The sequence below is a fragment of the Sorex fumeus genome, unplaced genomic scaffold (genome assembly GCF_029834395.1).
Source record: "Sorex fumeus unplaced genomic scaffold, SorFum_2.1 ptg000044l, whole genome shotgun sequence".
Classification (NCBI taxonomy): domain Eukaryota; kingdom Metazoa; phylum Chordata; class Mammalia; order Eulipotyphla; family Soricidae; genus Sorex; species Sorex fumeus.
Window position 1 is genome coordinate 39,319,646 of NW_026606101.1, and position 20,813 is coordinate 39,340,458.

General features: G+C 43.4%; 1 protein-coding gene across 1 annotated transcript in view; it reads left to right on the forward strand.

The window, feature by feature from the left end:
- The window catches only part of RIN2 (Ras and Rab interactor 2), a 126,401-nt gene extending 110,876 nt beyond the window's left edge, over nucleotides 1-15,525 (forward strand). The window contains exons 9-12 of the mRNA XM_056121682.1: nucleotides 1,145-1,450; nucleotides 3,148-3,279; nucleotides 8,424-8,587; nucleotides 13,647-15,525. Coding sequence (XP_055977657.1) covers nucleotides 1,145-1,450; nucleotides 3,148-3,279; nucleotides 8,424-8,587; nucleotides 13,647-13,970 — 926 coding nt within the window. The 3' untranslated portion in view covers nucleotides 13,971-15,525. The remainder of the gene's footprint in view (nucleotides 1-1,144; nucleotides 1,451-3,147; nucleotides 3,280-8,423; nucleotides 8,588-13,646) is intronic.
- Nucleotides 15,526-20,813: the final 5,288 nt, after the last annotated feature.

The window sequence follows — 20,813 nt, forward strand, 5'->3', positions numbered from 1 at the left end:
TCTAATATATAATGGTATCCATAGATTTCTAAAGGGTGTTATAATGCAGTGTCATACGTTAGGTGTTTCCAGAAAACTTTCATGAAAATGTGCAGACACTTGAAATTGAAAATCCCACATTGGAGAAATAAAACCTGTTGTATAAATCATCTTTGATCTGGACCCCCAGATTTATGACACTGATCATTTTAGTATCAGGCAACAATGCAAAGGCTGTTTCATGGTGCAACTGTTCCAAGAAGAGGGGGAAATGCGTCCCACGCCAAAAGGTGTTTCCTAACCCTGAACAGAAACACACTTCAAAAAAGCTTAATGTCTTATTTTGAAATCATTCCAGACTTACAGACAGGTTGCAAAAATCATTTAAAAAAACCTCATGTATACCCTTCACCTAGATTCTTTGAATGTGTGCGCTTTGCCACATTTGCTTGTTCTCCACCTATTAAGACACTGGCTTCTTCTTTGAAACATTTTAGTGTTAATTGCTGACTTTGTGTCCCTTTATCCACTAAAGCCTTTGGTGTGTTTCCAAAAAACAGGAACATTCTGTTACAAAACTACAGCAAAATTAACACAGATTCATTGTTAACCCTATTACCCAATTCGCAAACTTTATGTAATATTAGTTAATATCCCAGGGATGTCTTCTCTAGTAAGTAAAATAATTGGGGGGACGGAGGTCCATAATCCAATCTAAGAGAGTACGTGTATTGAGCTGAATTTCTTCCTCAGAAAATATTTTCGGGGAACTCGTTTAACCTCTGCTATTAGAAAACTCTGCCTTTAAAATAATATTTGCTTACCTATCAACTGAATGATCAGCTGAAGGCCTAGGTTAAAAAAAAAAGTTTTTGAATATTTAGAATGTGCTTATGGAGGAGTGAATAGGGTGTGAGAGGAGTTAAATCAGATATATGTGATTGTATTTAATGTCTGTAAATGAATATGAATCTTGCTTGATTAGGGAAGATTCACTCTCTGCCTTATGGGAATGAGGGGATGGGGCTGAGTGGCTTTGCGGCTGGCGGCTGTGAAGTTCTAACTTGCTGGCACGTGTGGAGTTGCGAATGTTCACACCAAGAAAGCAGTTGTGGCTTTGCATCTTTCTCCAGACAGTGGTCACTAGCTGCGTTTTCTTCGGCAGATGTGGTATTGGAGAAAGCCATGCACAAATGCATCCTGAAGCCCCTGAAGGGCCACGTCGAGGCCATGCTGAAGGACTTTCACGTGGCTGACGGCTCGTGGAAACAGCTCAAGGAGAACCTGCAGCTCGTGCGGCAAAGGAACCCACAGGAGCTGGGGGTCTTCGCCCCAACCCCCGACTTTGTGGATGTAGAGAAAATCAAAGTCAAGTTCATGACCATGCAGAAAATGTATTCACCAGAGAAGAAAGTCATGCTGCTGCTCAGGGTGTGCAAGCTCATCTACACTGTCATGGAAAGCAACTCAGGTAAGCAGCTCCCAGGCGAGCCTCTTCCCGCTCCCCACCAGTGGTGTCAGACTCCCCATTCCTAATCGCTCCTCTCACTCTCTCCATTTCACCAAGTGGCTCACACAAGTCCTGCTACTCTGATATCTGGCAAACTGACATTTAGCTGGGGACTAACACCAAAGAAGGCAACAACGTTTTTGTACAGTGGTACTTTGATAAAGATTTAGTTCAGGGCACTGGACCCAGATTCAGTTTAGGCTCTTACTTTAAATCTAAGGCCTCAAAATCAGTTAATTCATTAGTTAATTATGGTACTCTGGCTTTGTTGGCCAGCCTTAAAACATAGTTTTTGCATCCTCTCTTTGGATATGTTGAAAATGACCTGATCCTTCCTAAGTTGGAGATTCGATGAGACAATACAAAAGCCGCCACAAGGGTAAAACGGAGATAAAACAATTCTCATCAGTACATTTTAACCAAGGAGGGTTTGTGTCAATCATCATAGCATGTAGAAGAATTTAGAGCATTCAATAATAATGAAGGTTTTATGATACCATTTCCTTGGCTGTGTGTTCTGTGTAAACTGAGGAAATGTAACTGGAATTCAGCAAGGTTGAAGAGTACACCCTCAGATTTCTCCCCAGCTGCACTTATGGATGCAGGAGCGGTTGTGATTCATGAATAGTGATTGAGTTCTGCATTGTTTGAGGTTCCAGGGAGTCTGTTGTAGTTATGTAGACAATGACCTACTTTTCATCCAAGTGAAATTGTTTTCTGGAGGAGCACCACAGAAAAAAAGCACAGACTCCATGAGCCACTGCTTGAATAGATAGGAATGTGTGTGTATCTCACAAATTGCTGAGAGGAGACCGTAAAACAAAAGTCCCAGGTCTGGTAATGACAGCATATGAATAGTGCCTATAAAGTTTCACTTATTCTGCTTATAAGAAATGTATTTTCTGTAGTTTATAAGGTCATTTTTAAAGTCATTTCTGCACACAGTGGTGTTCTTCTGAAGCAGTTTCTCCGCCTTAGCACTAATGGCATTTCGACCGGTCATTCTTTGTTGCGGGGGCTGCCCTGCTTCCTGGAGGAAGTTTACTTGCATCCCCCATGCCAGCTGCACCCCCACCTGGTAGTTGTGTTGTTGAAAAGTATCTCCAGACAATGTCAAATGTTCCGGTGGGTGGGTGGAGGAAGGGCCGGATGACAATATCAATCCCAGTCGAGAAATATATATGTATACACATACATATACATGTGCCCAGTTAGCAAATTTAAATTGCCTGGCCACATTGAATACAGAGCAGTTTGTTTCTCATTTGAGTTTGGTCTTAATAATTACTCTGTACAGAAAAAAAAAACACTAAGAATTAATCTAAGTGAAGACTACATTTTTTGTACTGGTTGAAAGTGAAAGTATTTCAGAGTGCTCTGTTCTATTGCACAACTTGATGTGAATAATGAAAGCAAGGAGCACTTGTGTGTTTATTGATTCACAGACGATCATTCTGAAATTGTGAGTTAGGGCTGGTCTGAGGCTTAAGCAGCAGGGTGGGTCACAAGCTACACAGGATTCCTGAAACGCCCACCAGTTTGGTTAATAGCATATTCCCAGGAATGGCTCCTCGTTCTCTACTAAAAATAGCAAGTAAATGAGGAAAGAAAAATGAGGTTGAAAATATGCTCATCTTTTCCTTTCTTCCTAATCCCAGGAAGGATGTATGGAGCTGATGACTTTTTACCAGTCTTGACCTATGTCATAGCTCAGTGTGACATGCTTGAACTGGACACGGAAATCGAATACATGATGGAGCTCTTAGACCCATCACTCTTACATGGAGAAGGTATTGTGCTTTTGAAAAAATGGGAGGAGTGGGTGCTTTTACTGCAGTTTGGTTTCTTTTTGTTTTTCTTGAGATGACATTCACCTAATATAAAAGTTAACTCTTTATTGCCAACAAAATGAAACCCTGCATCCATTATGCAGTTTATATGGATGCTTTTTTCCTTGTTTTACGGAAGGATTGGTTTCCCTTTTTAAAAAATTAAAACGTATAATGTCTTTTTTTAAAATTTTTATTAGTGAAACACCATGAGGTACAGTTGTAGACTTACAAATTTTTATGCTTGGGTTTCAGTTATACAATGATCAAATACCAATCCCTCACCAGTGTCCATTCTCCACCACCACTGATCCCAGTATCCCACAACCCCCCATCCCCCCCATTCCACCCTACCTCTGTGGCTGAGCATTCCCTTTTGTTATCTCTCTCCTTTTGAGTGCTGTGGTTTGCAAAAGAGACATTGAGTGGCAATCATGTTCAGTCTATAGTCTACTCTCATCACGCATAAAACATATAATGACTTTTTCTGGTTATAGAATACATGTTCATCGTAGAAAATTTGGAAAGGTCAGGAAAAAAAAACACCAAAGATGTAGCCATGCTGTAATTATACATCACTGAGATTGGTCTGGTGCAATAAAAATTCTGTTCATTGGGGACTGGAGAGAGGGAAAGAGAGTGAGTGACTAGCAAGTGGCTCACACAAGTTCAGTCTCCAGCACCCCATATGGTCCCTTGTGCCCAGCAGGAATGGTCTCTGAGCCCAGAGCCAGGAGTAAGCCCTGAGGTGTGGCCCCACTACCACCACCAAAACAAAAAAGCTGCTCAATAGAAAAAATGCCATGTTTTTTTTAATGTTGTTTTGGGGGGCTGGAGCGACAGCACAGCGGATAGGGCATTTGTCTTCACATGGTCGACCTGAGTTTGATTCCCAGCATTCCATATGGTCCCCTGAGCACCACCAGGAGTAATTCCTGGGTACAAAGCCAGGAGTAATCCCTGTGCCCTGTGCATCGCCGGGTGTGACCCAAAAAGAAAAAAAAATGTTGTTTTTGGTTCCCAGAGAAATTTATAAACTTTCATTAGAGAATGTTCAGACTATTCCTATTGTCAGAATATCCTGCTATTATAGTAATGAAACTGATCAAGATCTCACTTTTGGTTTTGGAATTTTTTATAATGTTGTTTTAATGTGAAAATTTCACAGATTTTCTCTTCTACAAAATAACTTATAATTATTGTGTTTCTCTCTCTCTCTCACATACACACACACACACACACACACGCACACACTTATATGAAACAACAAGCTTATGCTCTCCATTCTTTGAATAGTTCAATGACCAAAGCACCTGGCAGACCCCACATGCTAGTACAATTTTGAGTGACCGATTTTTTTTTAAATATTTGCCTCATGAACAAATCAGTGCATAAATGAGTGTGAAACTTGGTAGCAGAGAATTTAAAATTTACAGAGAGGGTACAGGGAAAGTTCATTTGAATGAGAAAAGTTGTGTGGTGATACCAGTCCAGGAGCTGGGACTTGGCTGGAAGCAAGCTGAGGAGGGAGGCGTTTCCTTCAGACACTGAGGGGCCAGGCTCTGTGTCACTGAGAATGCTGGGAGCACAACACTAGCCACATTCTGGAACATCTGGCAGCAATTAGAGGAAGGTTTTACGTTTCAGCAAAACTCTAACCCTGCCATGAGTGCTGTATGCTTAAAAGAGACCTGATGACGCCTTTTCATAAATGAAAATACCTGCTTAAACAGCAGAAAAGAGATGTGGGTGGCAGGCCTGCAAACCAAAGCAAACTGGATCTGGACTGTATCTCCCCGCATTGCCGCCACCTCTTCCTCCTGGTCTGCAGAGCATCGGTTCTCTATAAGCAGATCCAATCCACTGCACCATCCTGCTGTCTCCAGATGGCCACCAGCAGGCAGGGTCATGGTGTACTGGGAGCAGGCTCTGTCTAAGACCAGCTCAGCAGCCTCCCCCCTCTGTGTTCATTTACTCATCCTGGTCTTTGACATGCAGTTTCTAGAGGTGAAGACAGTCACCTGTCATCTGTCATCAACACAGTGCTAGAGCAGGACCTTGCTCTGGGGCAATACAGGGAAGGTGACCAGAAGTGGCTGTCCGAATTCTCCCACCAGAGATGGAAATTTGTCTCTGTTCTAATATGCCCTTTCCCAATATCTCAAGGACTCCTGGACACTTATTACCAGAAATAAACGTGACCAAAGTCTCCTCCCACAAAATGCTCTATCCAGCCAATCTAAAACTGCAGTAATAATGCACTAAAAAGCCGGAAATCATGGCATGGTAACTAAACCTAGCTTCTTTTAGTTCTTAGACAAAACCACAGGCATCTTTCCCCTCCAGCCAAACAGCAGAGCAGCCAGGAGAGCGCCAAGCTGACCACAGCAGCTTACCGGGAGAGCTTGGTGCAAGAGCTCTGAATACTGATCAGGGGAGATAAACGGGTTTAAAGGGTAAAGGGATGAAAGAGGCTTATTCATATCTGTCTGGGGAGGGGGGGAGGAGAGACAAAATGAAAAGATGCTCATCAGGAACCCTGAGCCAGCACGACACCTCAGAGGGGCAGAGGAGGGCAGGCCCCCCTGAGAAGAAAACCCAGTATTGAGTTCTGAGGAGACTAAGATACATATCTAGGGTTAAGATACGGGCGGGGGGGGGGGGGCAGTTGTCAGGACATTCAAGTTTCTTCCAGGGAACATTTTGGAGATATGATTTCCTTGGGAAATCCTGTCATGAATCTTTGTATACAAACCCTAACTAAATTTACTGGAGAAAAGAAAATGATTCTGGCCACAATTCATGACCACTGTCTGTATAGACTCCTCTATTAGTATGAAGATAAACAGGTTTCACAATGCACAGGCCCCATTTTTTTCCCTTAAAAAGACAAGCTCACAGAAGGGGTCTTGGTTATTTCTGCTGTTCTAGACGATCACCATAGTAACAAACATCCAAATTCTTTGCATGATAAAATACCGACCTATATTCTATATAAGGAGAGGAAGTTTCTGCCAAGACATGTTGATGTGAAGCAAATCCAAGAAAGAAAATGAACTCCTGGATAACTTGGAAGCCTTGAGTTACCTATTTATGTGCAGATGTGGGCTTAGATGATGCAACTACCTGCCCCCCCTTTTGTTAGTCCCCTGAATACAACATCCCTCCCCCCCATCCCAGGTTACATATCCAAAGTAATTCTCAAGGAATTCTGCTTATGATCAGAAGTCCCTGAATTTAGGGGCGGGAGCAGCACAGCGGGTAGGGCGTTTGCCTTGCACGCAGCCAACCCGGGTTCAATTCCCAGCATCCCATATGGTCCCCTGAGCACCGCCAGGAATAATTGAGTGCAGAGCCAGGAGTAACCCCTGTGCATCACCAGGTATGACCCAAAAAGAAAAAAAAAGTCTCTGAATTTATCTGACCTTTTTTTTCAGGGAAAAAAAATATTCAGTGTCCACCTGGAAACCTACTTTCTTTAAGCAAAAACTAGAAATCATCCCCCAATAATACCTGAGGCTACCATGGCACCCCTGGATAGTTCCAGGTCCAAATGAGCTCCAAGAGAGACTGAGAGACTGCATAGACGATAGCCCACCCATCAACTTGAATGTTAATCACTACCTGAACAGAGGGAATTCTTCTGGGAATTGCTTTAGCAGCTGACTACTTTGGCCATAGAGATGATAGCTTTTAGACCAAACTGAATACTAACTAAATTCTGGTCCCTGATTCAGGGGCTTAGATTCTGTTGCTCACAGTGATCTGCATATAGGAACTCAGATCTGTTGCTTACAAACCCACTCTTTGCTCAGTACCTGAGTTGGATTCATAGCACAGATTCAATTTGGATTTGAGAATTTCGGGGCCAGAGAGAGAGAGTACAGCAGGTAGTGTGCTTGCCTAGAACACGGCCAACGCAGATTCAGTCCCCAGCATCCCATTTGGTTCCCTGAGCACAGAGTCAGGAGTAAACCCTGGGAACGGCTGGGTGGGGCCCAAAAACAAAAATCAAAGAATTTGAATTTAAAATGTGTTTTACCCACATCTGATTGGGTTCAATCCCAGCACCCTCAATCCCAGCACCCAGACCCGTGAGCCTATCAAGATGATTCCTAAGTGCAGAGCCAGAAGTAAGCCCTGAGTACCACCAGCTGTGGCACCAAAACCAAATTAAATAAAAGGAATAAAAAGAAAAGGTGCTGTGCTCAACTAGGCCATTTAAAATCAACATTTTATATCTCCCTCTAGTGGTACCAGAGCTCTCAGATTCCTCCCAAGCCATCTTATTAGAGTTTAGGACAAAATTAGGAACATATCTTGACATATACATGTCTCGTGCTGCTGTAAGTTTGTTACTACAACCCTAAAACAAGAAAGCATTGCTGTGTGTGCTCCCAACTCTCAGAAAGGAACACCACCAGCCAATTGTTTTTCCCTGTTTGTCACTGTCATTTACAGTTAATGTCAATGTTAATACTGTTGACAGTTAATACTGTCAGTTAATACTGTCATTGACAGTATTGCCAGAGGAAGGGAATTGGGAGGAAGAAGTTATTTCAAGGCACCCCACTTTTCCTGAACAGAAATAGATAGTCCTTGGATAGACTTCAGTTCTTGCAAGATGCAGTTTCCTTCCAACTGAGCAAAGATCATTCCTGAAAATTGGCTTCTCTGCCAGCATTGCCAGGAGATCCTGCTGATGGTCATCAGCCTCAGAAACTCTGAAAACAGGCAGGCCCTCTCTGAAGGCAACTGATTCTGCCCCTGCGTAGGGAACCCTGCAGGCACCTCCCACCTCCGTCAGCCTGTGTGCCCAGGCCTTCTCTGTGGAGCAGTCTCCCACTGCACTGCAATAACTGAGAGGTTTTCTTCTGTCTTGCCCATTAGAATGGAAGTCCCCTCAGGCTCCCTGACCCAGACTCAGATAGGGACGGTTTAGTACAGTCCTGGGAACAAATGCATGCCTGATAGATGAGAGAGGTGTCTGTGGTTCCACAGGAGAGGATGTGGGAGAATCTAAAGCCCAGCTTCAGCCTCCTGTTCCCTGCTGTCAGCAGAAGAGGAAAGACTTGAAGAGCTTCTCACTCCTTGTGTCTTTCTAGGAGGCTATTACTTGACCAGCGCCTATGGAGCACTCTCCCTGATTAAGAATTTCCAAGAAGAACAAGCAGCCAGACTGCTCAGCTCTGAGGCCAGAGACACCCTGAGGCAGTGGCACAAACGGAGAACGACCAACAGGACTGTCCCCTCCGTGGACGATTTTCAGGTGTGCTGATGGGGAGGGAGGCTGCCGTCGCCTTGCCTTGGGGGTTTTGATTTTGTATGTTTGGTGGGAAGCGGAGGTTTGGCTTAAAGACTACACCCCCTGGTGTTCAACTTCCTGGGTCTGCACTCGGGGATCACTCTTGGCAGGGCTCGGGGGACCACATAGGGGACTGAGAGTTGCACCCAGGTCAGCCACATGCAAGGCAAGCACGTTACCCACTGTTCCATCTCTCCAGCCCTGGTTTTTGTTTTTGTTTTTGTTTTTCTTTTTTGGGTCACATACAGCGATTCTCGGTGTTATTCCTGGCTCTGCACCAGGAATCACTCCTGGCAGTGCTTGGGGGAACCATATGGGATGCTGGGAATTGAACCCGGGTCAGCCATGTGCAAGGCAAATGCCCTACCCGCTGTGCTATTTCTCCAGCCCCTTTTGTTGGATTTGTAAAAAATTTTCTTTTATTTTCACAAAGTTGTTCACAATAATTCATTACATTTAATAGCTGAACACCAATCCCACCACAATGCACCTTCCCACCACCATATTTTGAATGTTTCCACCCCAAATCCCAAACTGCGCCTCCCAAAACAGAACCAAAACAATTAATTTTGTATTGCTTGTTATGAATAACCCACTAAAAATGGTCCAATAAATTTTCCTTAGAGGAATGTTTGTGGAGAGTGTTGCATTTCATCCTGGAGCCATTAAGCAAGGGCTTAATGAGATAACTAACATGTTTGTTAAAGGTTGAGCCTTGTGTGCTTATATATTTATATATATTCACGGTCACGGTCCTCCCATTGTTCATCAATTTGCTCGAGCGGGCCCAGTAACATCTCCATCATGAGACTTGTTACTGTGTTTGGCATATCGAATACATCACGGGTGTATATATATATATATATATATATATATATATATATATATATAATTTTTCCCCATGAGATTTGGGTTTTTTTTTCTGCTTTTTGGGTCATTCCCGGGAATGCACAGGGGTTACTCCTGGTTCATGCACTCAGGTATTACTCCTGGCAGTGCTCGGGGGACCATATGGGATTCTGGGAATGGAACCTGGGTTGACCGTGTGCAAGGCAAACACCCTACCCGCTGTACTGTCACTCCAGCCACTCCCCATGAGATTTATTGCTTTCTACTTTAAACCCCATCAGATGTGGTGTGCATTCTTGGTACATCAGTGGTGTAGAATATGAGATGTCACTCCAGGAATACTAAAATTTAGAGTACAATGATACATGGGGAGGCTCATCTGAGCCTGTGGAGAGAGGCTGTGAGCATGGTGGCAACTGAGTTCTGGAGGTTTTGCAGCTGCTGGGGCTCTGTTGGAGCAGGGAGGGAAGCTCACCCCCGCCCCCAAGTTGCCCTGGTTAAGGCAGCCTGGCACGGGGTCAGGGGGCATCTCTGCACTGCGTCCTGGTTTTTGGGTTTTCGGCCTCTTGCTCTCCATGCCTGCACTTGGCTTTGCTCTGCCTCCCTGGCAGTGGCTGTTCCCTGGTCCTCCAGCCTGCTCTGCTCAGGTGCCGTCCTGTTAGAATTATCTATCAGAAAAGGGTATTTCAACACCCTCTGACCTTGTTGTTTCACTTCTCTGTTTTCTTTGAATTGGAAAAAACAGTCAATGGGTTCAGCCCAAGTTTTGCTGCCATTGAGAAATAAAATTAAGTGAAGGCAGGATTTCTCCCACAGCCATTCAGATTGAAGCCAGGCACCCTAGCAGGCAGAAGTTGAAGCAGGAGGAAACTGTTAGCACAGGCGGTGTGGATTTGATTTCCTCAGATCCAGCCGGATGGAAACAGACAGGTTAACTCTGCGGGTGGCTGGTCTCTCTGGGAAGAGAGAAAGGGGTAGGTGCAATGTCTAAAACTCTCCTTTGCCAAGGAACAGAAGGCCCCAGAATCTCACAAGTAGCATTAGCTCTGGCAGCTGGTTATGGCCAGTGGTGATAGCTGAGCATCCGATGGGGCTGGAGAGACCATGCCGGGTGTAAGAGACAGGCAGCCAACCCTGGTTTGATCCTGAGCACTGCACATGGTCCCTCAGTCACTGCCAGGAGGGACCCAGAAGTAGAGTCAGAAGTAAGCCCTGAGCACAACCCTCCCCTGTAGAAAAATTAATTTGGACTGGGCAGCTGAGCTTAGTCCTATGCGGGTCCTACTCTGGAACTGTACAAGAGCCTTTCGGGGAGCCAGGGTATAGTATTTCTCAAGGAGAGGAGAGGCAAAGGCTCCAGAGAGCTTTGCACAAGTTCCTCTGGTCTGTCTCTCTCTCTCTCTCTCTCTCTCTCTCTCTCTCTCTCTCTCTCTCTCTCTCTCTCTCTCCCTGTGTGTCACACACCCACACACACAGAGTCATACACAGAAGCCCTCATCACACTCTTGAGTACCTTCTCCTTGGCAGAGACCGTTTCTCTGTATTCCTGAGTAGGGTAACTAATTTTAGAAGTGGAAGATGTATTTGTTTTCCTTCTGAAAAATGTGTTTTCTACCCTATCTCATAACCTCACTCCTAAAAAGGTGGCAACTGGAGAAGTTATGTAGGGTCAGAAAATCTCAGACAACCTGGTGTAGAGTTTAGGATTCCTCACAGCTTTTCTGGGCTTTGTGTGTGATAGATTACAGGTTTCTTTTATTTCATGACTGGCGTTAAACAGCATTATTCACCTACCAGGCCTGCAAGCATTGCCTTTCACTTCCCTGTCTCACCACGTTGCTCTTGATCAGCTCCAGCTCCGAAGACTTTTGACAGAATCCACATTTTCCTCCTGCCAACTTATTCCATATTGCTCTTGTATAATTGAAGAGTCACATGAAATTTCCTTTGGGGTGATGGAAAATAGTCCAGCATGGGCCCTGTCTTTGTGGTCCGATGTAATGTATGTGACTGCCTTTGTATTCCACGGTTGGCACAGGGCCTGCTGTAACGGCTACATATTTTTGGTATCTCTTCCTGCAGATTTCCTGATTCCAATTCTTCTGCTAATTGGTTTCTTTTCCAAATTAGGAATAAACCCAACATTGGATTGGTTCACACTCTTACCCAGGGATTCCTTTTGTTTTATTTTGTTTTGGTTTTTGGTTTCGAGACCTCACCCGGCAGTGCTTTGGGTTTATTCCTGGCTCACCACATGTAGGAATTACTCCTGGCAGTGTTCAAGGGACCATGTGGGATGCTAGGCATTGAACCCAGGTCAACTGTATGCATGGCAAACGCCCTACCTGCTACTGCACTAACTCTCTAGACCTCTTTTGATTTTGTTTGCTTGTTTATTTAGGGACAACACTAGCTGCACTAGCTAAGCGATGTTGGGGATTGAACTCCGGTAGGCTGTGTTTTTTTTTTTCTTTGGAGCCACACTTCATTATGTGTTTCTGGGGGTGAAATCATGCAAGGCAAACACTTTACCCTGGACTATGTCTCCATCCTTTACCCAGTGGTTTCTTATTCCTTTGGGGTTGGGCCATGCCCTGCAGTACTTAGAGCTTACTCTTGATTCTATGCTCAGGGATCACTCCTGGTAGAGCTCAGGGAACCTCAGACCAGATGTGGTGCCAGGGATTAAATCTGAGTCTGCTGCATGCCAGGCAAATATGTTACCTGCTATACTATCACTCCAGCCCAACCCAAGGATTTCTTAAAAGGCCTGTTAGTGACACTGAAAGATCACAACTGGGCAGAAGGTACTTCCTTCTTTTTGTATTTGTAGATAATTAAAATACAGCAACTAAAAGGCAACAGAACCTGAGAATGGACAGAACTGACCTCACCATGGTGGGTGGAGATGCTGAGGGCAGAGATGGGGCTTGGGGGCCTAGAAGATACCAAGACAGTGGTGGAGAGAATCAGGTACTCAGGTGAAGGATGTGGTGTTGGAACAGCATGTGTGAAACCCTCTCATTAACAGGATTATAAATTGTGGTGCCTAAGATTTAAAAATAAGACAATTAAAATAATGGTTATAAGTAAGTTAAAATAAAGCAGCTCAGTCCAGGCCCACATCCAAAAGACCAAAAACAACCGGTGTTGGTGCGGATGTGGCAAGAAAGGGACTCCCCTTCACTGCTGGTGGGAATGCCGACTGGTTCAGCCCTTTTGGAAAACTGTATGGACAATCCTCAAAAAATTAGAAATTGAGCTCCCATTTGACCCAGCAATACCACTCCTGGGAATATATCCCAGAGAGGCAAAAAAGTATAGTCGAAATGACATCTGCACTTGTTTGTTCATTGCAGCACTGTTGACAATAGCTAGAATCTAGAAAAAACCTGAGTGCCCGAGAACAGATGACTGGTTAAAGAAATTTTGGTACATCTACACAATGGAGTACTATGTAGCTGTTAGAAAAGATGAAGTCATGAAATTCATATACAAGTGGTACTACATGGAAAGAATAATGCTAAGCGAAATGAGTCAGAAAGAGAGGGACGGACATAGAAAGATTGCATTCATCTGGGGAACATAAAGTAACAAAATAGGAGACTAACACCCAAGAATAGCCGAGATAAGTACCAGGAGGATTAAATGAGTGATGAGAGTAGACTATAGACCGAACGTGATTGCCACTCAATATCTCTTTTGCAAACCACAGCACTCAAAAGGAGATAGATAACAAAAGGGAATGCCCTGCCACAGAGGTAGGGTGGGATGTGGGGATGGGGGTGGGAGGGATACTGGGATTGGTGGTGGTGGAGAATGGGCACTGGTGGAGGCATGGGTATTTGATCATTGTATAACTGAAACCCAAGCACAAAAATTTGTAAGTCTACAACTGTACCTCATGGTGTTTCACTAATAAAAATTTAAGGAAAAAATAAAAAGCAACTCAGTCCTTGCAGCTGTTCTCCCAGCTGTCCAGTACTAGCCCCTTCCCTTGCATGTCAAGGCCACTGGCCCCCATATTGGACATCCTCAAGTGCCAGGAAAAATCACAAGATGACAGAGTCACAAAAGACTTGTGTTGCTGGTATCCTGTGTGCGTGTCCCTTGCTCCATCCCCCCACCCCTTCTGACTTTGTCCCCAACATCTTTCTCTTTTTTCTGTTCACAGAATTACCTCCGAGTTGCATTCCAAGAGGTCAGCAGTGGCTGCACAGGCAAGACTCTCCTGGTGAGGCCCTACGTCACCACTGAGGATGTGTGTCAGCTCTGTGCTGAGAAGTTTAAGGTGGAGGACCCTCAGGAGTATAGTCTATTCCTCTTTGTTGATGAAACCTGGCAGCAATTGGCAGAGGACACGTACCCTCAGAAAATCAAGGCCGAGCTCCACAGCCGGCCACAACCCCACATCTTCCATTTCGTCTACAAGCGCATCAAGAGTGACCCTTATGGCGTCATCTTCCAGAATGGGGAAGAAGATCTCACCACCTCCTAGAGAGAGATGGGACTTCTCGGCGGTGCATCCAAAGCAGGGAGGTTAGGAACCTTGCCTTTAAACTCCCACGGACTTGTGCTTGAAAAGGTCTCTCCTCTTTGGAGACTCCAAGTTCAGTGACTAAGCCATCCACAGGTGAGATTGGCCAAGGGCACATCGTCAGACACATTGCCCAGGCAAGGTGACATGAGGTTTGTGCAACAGATGGATTCTCCTTCAGGGATGGTAAATTGCGTTTAGTAGTTCAGGTATCCCTGATTGTCTGTTTCCTATCTCCAGCTAGTTCCTAGACTGGCTCATGTGTGTGTGTGTGAGTGTGTGTGTGTGTGTGTGTGTGTGTGCGGAATAAACAATTAAGGTACAAGCTCTCCGCTTGAGTTCAACAGCAGGTGTTTGACAAGGCTGCCCAATGCAGTGCGTCAGGTACTTCTCAAATCTGTGGATGGCTCCATCCTTTTCTTGCTTTCTTTTTGTTTTTCTTTCTCCTTTTTTCTTTTTTAAAAAAGAGCCTTTGTGTTTTTATATATTTCATAGAAATGTTTATAGCAGTTGCAGGTAAACTGTTGGTTTTTAAGATATTTTTGTAACTTTAAAATATTCTATAATTATGCATGTGATTTTAACCTTTAATATACAAAACAGAATCTCTTGCTGGGTTTGAGAGTATTGCATTTTAAAAGTCTCTTTTCTGTAACTGGATGTTTTGACTATTTGGTGGGAAGAGACTGCTGAATCTCTAAGGCAATATGTAACTGACACTGACTCCAGAATGTCTTTAGAACCCTAATGTGCTGTTGCCTTGTTCAATACTCAGTGGTTTTGTGCTGTTTCATGTTTTAACCAAGTGATGCTGAGAATTGGGAGAAAAATGAATGTAGAGAGAGGTCAAGAGAGTAATATAGATTCAAATCAAGAACTAAGGAGCATTAACTGCTGGTTCAGGCTCCTTGAAAGGCATGGGATAAAGGAGATGGATGGATGGAACCACCAATACTGAAAATACTGTAAATATGCCATGAGGTTTGGCAAGATCTGTACCGTATGTAATTTGCTGTTGAAAATAATCTTTAAAATTTCGTGAGAAAAAAATTAAGATAACCCCCCTTTTTCCATTTTCCTACATAAATCAAAACTAATAATATCAAATTATTTTGAACAGAACCAAGTAATGTGTAATGTGACTTTCGTTAATGAAGATGCTGTTTGGAAAAGAGTTTGCAGATACACCAAAAAGCCTATTCGTGTTATAAGATTGTCTATATAGTGGAGTTAAATTTATGTTTTGTAAAATCTATTTTGGGGTGCACAGAGTATGAGGGTCTTGTATCAATGTAACACCAGTTACAAGAACATGTTTTTGTACTGTGTAAAGATGCAGAGTCATCAAATCTACTTGGCTTTTACCTTGTACCTTTTTAGCTTTTGCTGTACTTTTAGAACCCTCAGCAGAAACTGTGTTGTACTTCCTTTTGTAAATGATTTTTTCATGGAATTTTGCACATAATACATTGTAATACTGTATCATAATCATGTGTGAAATGATTTTTGAAATATTTTCCACTTGTCTTTTTTTCTTTTAGAAGCAGAATATAATTATGCACTCCGTATGTCATGTAAATCTGAAATCCACAGTGTCTGTGGTTAGATCACCCATGGAGAGTAAATGAAAATGTTTACACTTTTTTCCCAGCAGCTTATGTACTGGTAAGAGGGGAAAATCAAGGAGCAGAAGGAAACGATAGTGTTTCAGCCTGGAAGAATTCCCAGTATTATCCAAAGACAGTACTTGACTTAGTTGGAGTTAATGAAAAGTCACAGTTAATCAAATGTTAATCCGGGCCCTAAAGACTACCCTACCACAGTGTTACACAATTTCTGAAGTGCCCTGGCTAGCATTTCCTCCTGTTTCAACATCAACAGGATAGAGACTGCTCTCTTTACTGCCATATTCCTGGACCTTGGGACTATGCCTAGGAGATAGTATCTGCTTGCTAAATTTTTGTTCATAGACCAAATTTTCTGGATTTGGGGATGGGGGGAGCGATTGTTTTGTTTTGGTTTGTTTTACTTTTTAATTCTGGTCAGTATGAAAATCAGCCATTTTCAGTACGAAAGTCAGAAATTCCCTGGTGGATGGTGTTTTTGTTTATTTACTTGCTTCCATTTGGGGCCACACCCAGTGGTACTCAGGGCTTACTCCTGGCTCTGTGCTCAGGCATCACTCCTGGGTTCAGGGAACCATATGGAGTGCCAAGATTTGAACCCATGCTGGTGTGAGTGCATGGCAAGCACCCTACCCCTCTGTACTATTTGTCCTGCCTTAACCAAACTTTCTAACCCAACAGTAGGAAGGACTATTAGAAATCAGAATGACGACTAAAATGGATTGCCTGCTTTTTTATATTTACAATACATGTTTAAAGTAACAATTCAGTCCGTGTGGATGTCCTCCCCACTCTCCAGATGAAGGTCATCACGGTCTCCTCATCCTTGGAAAGCAGAACACTGCAGATTTGAAGCAGGTCACAGTATCTGGGTTTGTTTTGTTTTGTCTTGGGGTGTTTTAATTTGGGGGGATGGTGATTGGCCACAACCAGCAGTGCCGGGAGCTACTGCCCAGCTCTGTGACATGATCCAGGTCCCAGAGATCAACCCTGTGACTGGGGCGCCCCTGCACGCAGAATGCATGCTCTCGCTCTGGGCCATAGTGTCTGAGTGGCCCTTAGCCGGAGCAGCCCTCAGTGAGATGAGAACAGGATCAAAATAGCAAATGTTAGTGTGAGCAGATGAAAACATCACAAGACAGCCTTGATTTTGCCATTGAGCAATGTTTTCCCTGCTAAGAATTACAACATATGTCTTCACTTTTTTCCCCCCACGCAGACATTTCTCACTTCTCAAATTGTCAGGAAACAGATTTTGGTGAAGTTTGGAAGGAATAAGAGGAGAGTAAAAATATAAGTGCTGGGCAGAGGGACAGGAGAATGTGTTTCCAAATCTAAAAATATTTTTAATAGTTGAATGTCAGCCAAGGAAAAGGCTTTCTATTCTTTCTTTTCTTTTCTTTCTTTTTTAAATTTTAATGTTGCATACACAGCCAAATACTCCTTCCATGGGGACCCAGAATAGAAACAGAAACTGTTGAAGTGTCTCGGCATCATATGGACATTATAATTTTAGATCTACAAGAAAACACAAACAGCAGGAAACCCCACTAGAAATGCTTTCATTCATAAGTATGGCTTCACCTCTGATGACAGTTTATTTATTTATTGGCTTTTGGGTCACACCTGGCAATGCTCAGGGCTTACTTCTGGCCCCTGCACTCAGGAATTACTCACTCCTGGCAGTGCTTTGGGGATCAAATGGGATGCTGAGGATCGAACCTGGCTCAGCTGCATGCCAGGCAAGCTGCCTGCTGTCCTATCACTCCGGCCCCTCTGATGAAGTTTAATCTGCATCTTCCATCTACTTTTGGAGCATACCCTGATTAGTAGCAATATGACTTGATCTCTCTCTCTCTCTCTCTCTCTCTCTCTCTCTCTCTCACACACACACACAAAGACACACACACACAAATGCCTGTAAAAAATGGTACTGTATCTGGATCAAGTCTTTTTATCACTTGATGGTATTGGATTGGCAAATTCTAAAAATAAGTGTTTTTCAGTGTGGTACGTGTCGTTTTCTAAACCGTAATCAGGTTGGAGCTATAGGGAAGTTCAGATAGCATTGATGAATCATAAGTAAATGATGAAGAGAGAAGGAAGGGAGACAGTGGTATCAGAAAACCAGCTCTAGTTTGGAAAAGATCTGTTTTCACCAGCATCCTCACATGAGTGGCGCCAGTTCAGAGTTGCCCTGTACAGCACTGACTGCCAGGAGAGCAGACACAGAAGTGTCAAAAGAGTTAGTCAGGAGAATCTGAACCAATGCGTTTAATAAACTGGTTAAAGTGGGAACCAAGGTTTGCCATCAGGCTGGTGCAGAAGGAAAATCCACCTTCCCTACCACCCCCCGAGCTTTCACTGAACTGAGGCAGCTGGTGGAATGAGGGCCTATCTCAATTCTAGTAAAAACTCCACAAAAATGGGATTTGTCTTAGTCCAAAGACCTTCCCCATAACAGTCATGTGGAATCTCATTACAGAAATGAAGTTGAGTATTTGTAGGTTTGGTTCTTGATTTTTGGGATTACACCGGCAGTAATTGGGATACCCTTTTAGTAACAGTATTGTAAACCAAAGTGCCTAAAAGGGAAAAAGAAAAAATAAGTCTCTACCATAGAGGCAGGCGGGGACTTGGGAGGGTAAGAGGAAAACTGGGGACATTGGTGGCAGGAAGTGTACACTGGTGAAGGGATGAATGCTGGAACGTTTTATGACTGAAACTCAATGACAACTTTGTAACTAAATTTCACAATGATTCAATTTTTTAAAAAAAATTAGCAACCAACATAGATGAATTAAAAGCTTCTAGTTAGTCACATTAATAAACAGGGAAAGAAGCAGGTGATATCAATGATTATTACTAAGTCAGTAATTATTCTCTCTTGCTGATAGTGCTTTCTTCGTGCTGGAGAGATAGTACAGCAGGAGGGCACGTGGCAGGCCTGGGTTTTGTTCCCAGCACCCCCCAAGGATGGCAGTGATCTTTGAGCACAGTCAGGCATAATCCCTAAGCACTGCCAGCTGTGATCCAAAAACCAACAAAAAGAAAAATGTTCTAGCAAACCTGTAATATACCAAACACTGTGTTAACAAATAATCAGTCTCAAATATTAAACTCATTTTACAAGCATATTTTTAAATTGTATTTAAAATGTAGTGTATTTTTTTAGGGTCCTGAGCAATAGTTCAGGGGCAAGCAAGCCTTGCTTTGCACACAGCCAATCCTGCTTGGATGCCTGGCGTCCTGTATTGTTTCCCAACCCTGCTGGTTTCTGAGCACAGAGCCATGATTAAATCCTGAGCACTTCCAGGTGTGGCCCAAAAATTCTTTAAAAATATTCTTGGGGGATGGAGAGATACTACAGCAGATAGGGTGCTTGCCTTGCACAGAGTCGACCCAGATTTGATCCCTGGCATCCCACATGATCCCCCAAGCACTGCCAGAAGTAACTCCTGAGCATTGCTAGGTGTGACCTTTAAAAAACAAACGAATAAGTAAAATCGAGTGCATTTCTTTCTTTTCGTTTTTCTGTACCACACCCTGTGGTGCTCAGGGATTACTCTGGCTCTGCACTCAGGAATCACTCCTGGAGGGACTCAGGGGACCATGTGGGATGCCGGGGATTGAACCAGGGTTGGTAGAATGCAAAGCATGTGTCTTACCAGCTCTACCAGCAATCTGACCCCAAATCTAGTGTATTTTTGCACTCATTACACACTTCATTTTATACCAGACATTTCATGAATGCCTCTGAGCCACAAGTGACATGTGGCTACCAAATTAGCTGATGTGGTTCTGGGATGTTAACGAGGAAAGGGTTTGAAGGGTAAGACTATGACTACATTATCTATAAAATAGATATAAACAAAAAGCATATGTTACTGCTGAACGTGTGGCTTACTGACCAAGGATAACAAGAGCACCGTGGCTCATTGTAATGCGGTGAGGTTATAAGAGCCTTGCAGAGTTTAGTCCAAGGTCAAAGGCATAGTTCAGCAGGCTGAGTGCTCACATGCGTGTGGGAGGTTGGATTCCCCCCAGAGACCCTGGCTGCACTGAAAGCAATATTCATGCATAGAGCTGGGAGTGGCCTTGGGCACTGCTGGATCCAGAAACCAAGGAGAAGTGTTTAAAGAGTCCTTAGTGTATCATAAGCACATTAAACATTATTAGATAATGAACTTTGAGAAATTTCCACATTTATTTCCATTTACTCATGCTAGCATGTTACCTATAAGATACAATGGGTTATTATGAAGATAAATGCAGAGATTTACATTTGCATTAATTGGATTTATTAAATAATTTTAATGAATATGTTTAAAGCATTATGTTTTAGCAAAGAGAATAAGTTAGATGATTTTATTTTCTTTAGAATCGATGTCCAAACTTCCTATTTCTTACAAATTCTATAATGTATGAGAAAATGATGAGTTCATTATATATTGGTCAATTTTACCTTTCTCTTTTTCTGCTGTCTATTCATGTACAAAACACTATGCATGAACCTGAGTAGTACAGCAGTTAAGGAGCTGGCCTTGGATATGGTCAACTTAGATTCTATTTCCATTACCCTATATGGTCCCCAGAACCCACCAGGATTGATCCCTGAGCCGAGCCAGGAGTAAGCATTGAGCATCACTGGATGACTGAATGTGGCCCAAAACCAAACCAACACACACACACACACACACATACACGTTCAAAATATGCCATGCAAAACAGACGTGCATCTACTATAAATTGAAAAGAAAAATGCAAAGAATAATAAGATACCAAAGATCAAATAACCAATAAAAAATATATAGATACATGAACTAGCTAGAAGACTGGAAGCCTGTGGAGAGGGAACCCTGGACCATGGATGACTGGCAGCAGGGAGTAAGCTCAGGACCACACACTTTCCCTAACTGCTTTCTAGACCACTGAGCCGTCTGCTGGACCTTACTGTCTCAGTTCCCAGCAACATTGCTGTCAGAACCACCTCAGCCACTGCAAGAAGACCTGGCTTGGACTCACAAATTTGCTTGCACTTGCTTGCACTTGCAAGAGATTTAAATTGCTAAGCTGTTTTCTGCCTCCGTTCCACTAAGCCACATTCCAGGCACTCTCGCTGGTGGTGACCAACAAGAGACTCTCCTGAGCACATCAGGACACGTGGCAGCACTAAGGT